The sequence below is a fragment of the Anas acuta genome, chromosome 1, assembly GCF_963932015.1.
Source record: "Anas acuta chromosome 1, bAnaAcu1.1, whole genome shotgun sequence".
NCBI classification, from domain to species: Eukaryota; Metazoa; Chordata; class Aves; order Anseriformes; family Anatidae; genus Anas; species Anas acuta.
The window spans coordinates 162,633,257-162,640,363 of NC_088979.1; the positions used below are offsets into that span (position 1 = coordinate 162,633,257).

A 7,107-nucleotide genomic window follows, 5' to 3' on the forward strand; every position below is an offset into this window, starting at 1 on the left:
CGCTCGCGCACCTTGCGGGGCCTTCGCCGCCTCCGCCGCGGCCGGGCCGGCCCTGCGCTGGGGGGCGGAGGGGCACGGGTGTGAAGAGACAAAATAGTCCGCGGCGGGGGGAGTTGTGAGGGGGGTGTGGGGGCACGGGGGCGGCTCCAGCGGCTCGGGTGCGGCCCCTGAGGGGGGCTCAGGGCAGGGCTAAGCCGAGGGTCAATGCACCCCCAGGAGAAATAATAAATGAATAGATGAATAAATGGATGAATAAATAAATAAATAAATGGATAAATAAGTGGATGAAGGGATAAATAAATAAATAAACCGATAAATAAATAAATAAAAAAGCGGTGGAGGAAAGGGGTAAAAAAAAAAAAGACAGACGCGCAGCCTCCCCCCAATCCCCAGCCCCCCCCCCCAGCTCGCTGAGGGGCGGAGGCAGCGCGAAGTAGTCCCGGCCGGTCCCGCCCCGCCCCCCGGGGCCGCATCACGCGGGGCGCAGCGCGGATCCGTGCGCGGGGTTGCTAAGGGTGAAAGTTTGCCGTGAGTTGGCTCACTCGGGGCCAGGGCGCGGGCGGCTCCGGGCCGAGGCGAGCCCAGGCCAGGCCGGCAGCAGGGCAGCGGCAGCAGCACAGGGCAGCGGGACCCGCACCTCACCTCAGCGCCTCGGCCCCGCTGCAGGGAGGACCCCGCCCCGCAGAGGAGAAGCTCCGCACAGCGCAGCGCGGCCAGGAGGCGAGGCACGGGGCAGGGACCCCCGCACGCAGCCCCCACAGAGCCGAGGACGAAGTAAGTGGGGGCCGGGAGCCCCTCCGCGGGCTGGGCCGGGCGCTGCTCCCCTCACCCCGGGGCTCCCTCAGCAACAAAAGCGCCTCAAAGAGGGGGGGGGGGGGGCACAGACACACAGCGGCTGGCGCCGTCCTTGGGCCGTGCCCGGCCGGGGGCTCCGGGCCCTGCTGAAGGGAAGGGAGGAGGAGGAGGAGGAGGAGGGGAGAGGGGGGCGGCGGTGGCTGCGGGCGGGGCGCATGAGCCGTGGAAAATTTTGCGCCCTGCCCCGCCGAGGCAGAGCCGGGCCGGCGGGCCGGGCCCCCCCCCCCCCGCGCGGGGCACGCCGGGAGCTGTAGTTCGCAGGGGAAGTAGGTCACGGGCGGCGGGGCGGGGCGGGGGGGCCGCGCGGACTACAAGTCCCAGCGTGCCCCGCGGCCGGCGGGGAGGCGCCGCGGCTGGGTCACCGTTAATGGCCGCCGGGCCGCCCCCCTGAGGCGATGGGGATGGGGGGGGGGGGGGGCTGGGGGTAATTAACCCGCCCTCATCAGCGCTAATTGCACAGCGGGACCCTCCTGGGCGGGAAGGGAGGGGAAGGGAGGGGGCAGCCAGCAGGGCGCTCGTCTCCTTGCTGCCTCCTCGGGGTGAGGATTCAGCACAGAAATGCCCAAACCCGGCTGTCCCCGGGTGTTTGTTACCACACAGCCCCCCGCAGGCAGCTCGGGCCCCACGGGGGGGCTCCTCGGGGCCTGCCCGCTGCCATTTGCTGCGGGAGGGGCTTTGTCTCAGCACCTCGGCTCCTGAAGGCGGCACCTCCCTGCTGCTGGGCCCTGCAGAAAGGTTGGTGAGGCCCCAGCGCCCTGACACAACTCATTGCACCTCAGGAGATCCTGGGGGCAGGAGTTAAAGGCAAGGCTTCGCTCCCGCACTTCCATTCTCTCATTGCTGTGTCTTTCCTCCCTGCTGAGTTAAACCCGAGGGGGATCCCTTCCAGACACGACCTCGTTGTTGGCAGACTCGAGGTGTGGGATCTGCTTTTGGTGGCCGGAGTCCTTAAACTAAGCCTCCTTGGACTCAGATTAGTACTGAAAAAAAGCCACCCCACCATAGAATCCACGCCCTGATTTTTTTTTTTTAGTAATAAAGCCTAAAAATACTTGAGGGTTTCCTTAAAATGTGCTGATTTCATTCTTTTCGCCCACTAACCCTGACCAAGCAAACAAGTCTGGTCGGTCCTTCCGCCTCCTGACCGAGGTTGGCCTGGGTACGTGGCCGTGCTGCCGGGGTTCCCGGTCCCTCGGGGACTGCTGACATCCGATGTTTGTGCCCCGTCCCCACCCCCAAATAGTTGGCACAGGACGTAAACACCGCTGAGTGCTGCGTGAGAGCCTCCCAAAGCCCATTTTAGGAAGGCGGTTGAGCGCGGCGTTGTCTGTTTGAGCAAGGTGAGGGCAGCTGAAGGCTGAGCAGCCTCTGAGTAAGCCGCCAATTAAAAACTGGATGTGCTGCTCGCCCGTGGAGAGGCGTGTGGGCCGCTGGAAGTGCGCTTCCTTGTAGCATAGCTGTGGGATTCGTTTGCTTTGGCTGGGCGGCAGAGCGCGGTGCTGACCTACCTGGGGGCTTCGTGCTCGGGCACACACTCACAAATCGGTGTGTGATGGGAGAGCTGAGCCGGGTGGCTTCACACCTGGCTCCTGCGGGTTCTCCCAGTTCCAGGGACTTCCTCGGGAGGGAGGGAAGGAAGGAAGGCTTCAGTCATCAGCGAGCAATTTGGGGTTTCATTAAGCAGGTCCTGGGTCCTGGCACAGCTCCTCCTGCTCGGGGTTGAGGGATGTGAGCTGTGGGCAGGCTGTCGGCACCTACGTGTCTTACGGCCCTGCCCCCATCCACATTAAGCTGGGATTTGAGGCTCGTAGGTGGGCAGAGCCTCCACCGGGCACACTTAATCAGATCCCTCTGCGCTTGCCAGCCAAGGGGGAGTAAAGGCAGCCTGGCAGCTGGCGCCTCAGCGCTCCCCTTGCTCCTTCTCCTCCCCTCCCTGTCTGTGCCAGCAGGGCGCAGAGCTCCCCGAGGAGGGGCTGGCCCCGCTGTCACGGTGCCCAGCGAGTCACGAGGCTTTTTGGGGGGTGCTCGTGGGCTCCGGCAGGGCGCAGGTGAGCCCTGCTGGGAGCTGCCGCGGCCCTGCCAGAGCAGCCAGGTGGCCGGCCCGGTGTCAGCAGCGCTTGGCAGCGAGGTGAGCGTAACCCACTGCCGAGAGCAGCTCCACCCCTGCTCCTTCTGTGCAGGACCGGTGAGGCTCTTCCCCACCAGCAGCTCTGTCTGGGGGCTGGTGGGTTCGGGCAGAGCCCTGGCGAGCAGCACTGCTCGTTGTGCAGCCTTCCCGTCCCGCTTTTGTTGGTGGAACAGCGCGGCCGTTCATCTCAGCAGGTGGGGAACTGGGGAACCGTTCTGTTTTCTCACCTCCATCCTTCTTTTCTCCTCTCTCCTCCTAGGTCTGCTCGGAGCCAAGCCCCGTCTATGTGTGTGTGTCACCTCGGCTCTTTCAATACGCTGCCCTGACTTGCTTGCTGCGGAGGGAGTATGCATCTGGAGATTAAAGTTGCTCTGAACTTCATCATCTCATACCTGTACAACAAGCTGCCTCGGCGGCGGGCGGACCTGTTCGGCGAGGAGCTCGAGCGCCTGCTGAAGAAGAAATATGAGGGGCACTGGTACCCGGAGAAGCCTCTGAAGGGCTCGGGCTATCGCTGCGTCCACATCGGGGAGACGGTGGACCCGGTGGTGGAGCTGGCTGCCAAGCGCAGCGGGCTGGCGGTGGAGGACGTGCGCGCCAACGTGCCCGAGGAGCTGAGCGTCTGGATCGACCCCTTCGAGGTGTCCTACCAGATCGGCGAGAAGGGCTCTGTCAAGGTGCTCTACCTGGACGACAGCGAGGGCTGCCAAGCCGCCGAGCTGGACAAAGAAATCAAGAGCAGCTTCAACCCCGACGCCCAGGTGTTCGTCCCCATCGGCAGCCAGGACAACTCGCTGTCCAACTCGCCGTCCCCCTCCTTCGGCCAGTCGCCCAGCCCCACCTTCATCCCGCGCTCTGCCCAGCCCATCACCTTCACCACCGCCACCTTCGCCGCCACCAAATTCGGCTCCACCAAGATGAAGAAGGGCGGAGGGGCCGGCGGCGGAGGGGGCGGCGCGGCGGGGCCCGCGCCGCAGCCCAGGCTGCTCCGCTCGCCCACCACCAACCTGCTGAAGCACAAGGGCCTCTCCCTCTCCATGCACTCTCTGAACTTCGCCGGCAGCGCGGGGGGCCAGGCCCCGCAGTCGCAGCTCTCCCCCAACGCCAAGGAGTTCGTTTACAGCGGCGGCTCGCCCGGGGCCGCCGGCCTCTTCTTCGAGGGCGAGAGCCAGCCCAGCAGCGTCCCCCCGGCCTCGCAGTTCGGCGCCGGTACGGGCGGCGCCTTCGATATGGCTCAGGTGTTCGGCGGCAGCAGCAACAGCCTCTTCCTGGAGAAGTCGCCCTTCGTGGAAGGACTCAGCTACAACCTGAACGCCATGCAGTACCCCAGCCAGTCCTTCCAGCCCGTCGTCCTGGCCAACTGAACCCCAGGAAGGAGGAGAGTATTTGGGGCGGGGGCGGGAGGGGGGAAACAACAACGACAACACACACACACAATAAAAAGAGGGAGAACAAACTAGAAGTATACAGAAAATACTCAAATCTTATAAATATAGCTTCTTGGAAAATGAGAGAGCCCAGTGTTGTTGCGCTGTGCTGGCAACGCTCCTGAAGCACCGACTTGTTTTTTAACTCAGTCCCCGTGCTTTTTTCCTACTCCACTTTTTTTACTCCTCGAACGAGCCCAGGGTTGTTGGGTTCCCGTTCCCCGGTGCCGCTGGCGGGGCGGGCCCTGCCCCGCAGGTCGGGCTCTGCGTGTGGACGGGGAGCTCCGGCTGTGCCCGCGGGCTCAGGGCATCGCGTTGCTCCGGGCGAGCAGCCCCGTGGGGCACAAACCCCGGGGCGGTGCTGAGCCTTCGCTCCGAGTTCTCGTTGCAGGCTGTGAATTTTGTCTCTTTTTATCTCGGAGAGGGGGCTCCTTCCTTTTTTAGGTTGAGAGGCGGCACTGTTGGAGGAGAGGAAGGGCTGTGCTGTGGGTGCTGCTGTCTCGAGCGGTGCTGTAGGAGCCTGTAGGGTCCCGCAGCCCCCGGCACGGGGTGCCTGGTGGGGCCAGGGTCCTGCAGGACGGAGGCCTCCTTGGAGGCTGTGGTGGGAGTATGGAGAGGGCGAAGTGGAGAGAGATGGTGATGAGACTCCAGTCTTTGAGGTTCTGTGTTTTAAAAGAGAAATAAGCTCTCTGCTGCCTCCCGAATCTTGGGTTCGGTTTTCTTTGACCTGTGTCCTTGGAGCACCCTCTGAAACCCACCCCTGTGGCTGCCGAGCCGGCGTGCTCTCCCAGGACGCCCCTGCTCAGGGCAGAGGGGCTCCACCTCGTGCTTGCCCCTCTCCTCGAGCCTCCCCGTAGCTGTGCTGCCAGTGAGCCTCCGCGGAGGCAGCGGGGCTGTCCCGGGGGGGCTGCTGCTCCCCGGGCCCCTTCCAGGAGAGCTTCACCTCGTGGGGTGCCTCGGAGCTATGACCGGCACGGCGGCTGGGCGAGGGGAGCGGAGCCCGGGCGGCCTCCCCAAAACAGCCTCCAGAGCTAGGGCAAGGGGCTCGGGGGCAGCCGTGCTGTCGGGTTTTCCTTTCTTATTTCCTTTTCCCTCGGGTTTTAACCCCCCGCTTGCGGATGTTACCACTGCCACCCCTCCCTCTCCCCGGGGGCCGCAGCCCCGTGGGACCTGGCTGCCCCCACGTCCCCCCCAGCGTCCCCAAAACGGCGAGCCCCTCGCTGGCAGAGGGCGAGAGGGGAGAGGCGAGGTTCCCCGCCTCCTGCTCGTGCGCGTGAAGCTTCGATGCCGCTGCCCCGCCTCTCACACCCGCGTTAAAATCCTAAAAACCATGCTGCGAGTGGAAGGAGGGAGCAGCCCAACCCCTCCGACCCCGAAAGGAAAAAAGCGTGCTTCAGAAACGTTCCTCCAGCCTCAGGCAGCAAGGGAAACTAACGGCCTTTTCGGGTCTTTTCTAGTCTTGGATGTAGGCGTTCAGCTTCAATTTTATTTTTTAAAACCTGCACTAATTTACCTGGTTTCTTAGGAAGAGAAGAGAGAATTTTTTTTTTTTAACTTTTATTTTTTATGGGTTTGTGTTCTTTTTGTTGATGTCCGTTTGTATTGAATAATTTGCTACATTTGTAAAATGTAAGAGGTATATATAATATATGTATATTTCTAACGTAAAAAAAAAAAATTGTAATTTTTTTCTTTTCAAGATTTTTTCTTAAAAAGAGGAGAGAAAAATATTTTTTCAGGAAAAAAAACTTTAGAAAAAAGCGGTGAAGAGTCCTGTCTCCCCACTCAGCCTCCCTCCTTTCCCTCCCGCCCCTCTCCCAGGAGCGAGCCGCCGGTTGCCTCGTGGAGAGAGCGGGTGAGGGAGGACCACGGGCCCTGCGGGGGGTTTCCGTGTGCCTGGGTGTCTTTCCAAGAAGGGGGCTACTGAGAGGAGGAGCCAGGGGGTTGTTGTCTTTATTTTTTTTTTTCCTTTTTTTTTTTTTTTTCTTTAGCGAAGGAGGAATACAATCAGAGTTTTGTATTCAGAATGTTGTGCAATATTTTGGAACGGGACATTGGTGTGTCTAGAGATTTAGTTAAAAACAAAACAAAAAAAAACTAAAACAAAAAAAAAAAAAACACACAAAAAGGTTGATCAAATCTGTACAGTTTCTATTGTTCCAGATTTTTTTAAGTTTGTATTAAAAGCATGATATAATAATCCTGTGTCGTCTGGTGCTGCTCGGGGGGGACCCTCTGTGCCTGGAGGGTGTGGGCAGGGGGGTGCGGGGTTTCCTCGCAGGCACTGGGTTTGGGGGAGCTCAGCGGGGGCTTTGCTGTGGTAGGAGCAGCCCGGGAGCTGCAGATCGCTTCGGGTTTGCCTCTGGGGTCAGTGCTGAGCGAAGGAAGCCTCCAGCTGCGGGCAGAACCCGTCTCCCATTCTGAATATTCATCCAAAGCGACTTACAGCAGGGAGGGCTCAGATCTGGAACTGAGAACAGACACTGTTGACTGTATTTTTTTTTCATTTTTGTTTTTAACCCTTCATTGCTCAGCTTTAATGGGAATTCCTGCAACGGGAGCTCCTCCTTTTTAGCAGGAGGATGTGGGACGGCTGCTCCGTGCTGAGGAAGATGCCGAAATGCCTTCTCCTCCCCACTTAGCCTGCAGCCACCTTCTGCTCGGGAATGGGGCTCCTCAAAAAATAGCAGAAGGGAG

At 60.9% G+C, this 7,107-nt stretch overlaps 1 protein-coding gene across 1 annotated transcript; it reads left to right on the top strand.

Moving 5' to 3' along the window:
* The first annotated feature begins 509 nt into the window (after positions 1-509).
* TOB2 (transducer of ERBB2, 2) lies at positions 510-6,610 on the top strand. Its single transcript, XM_068669069.1, has 2 exons — positions 510-774; positions 3,243-6,610. Exon 2 carries the CDS (start codon positions 3,331-3,333, stop codon positions 4,345-4,347), a length of 1,017 nt encoding a protein of 338 aa, XP_068525170.1. The 5' UTR covers positions 510-774; positions 3,243-3,330; the 3' UTR covers positions 4,348-6,610.
* Positions 6,611-7,107: the final 497 nt, after the last annotated feature.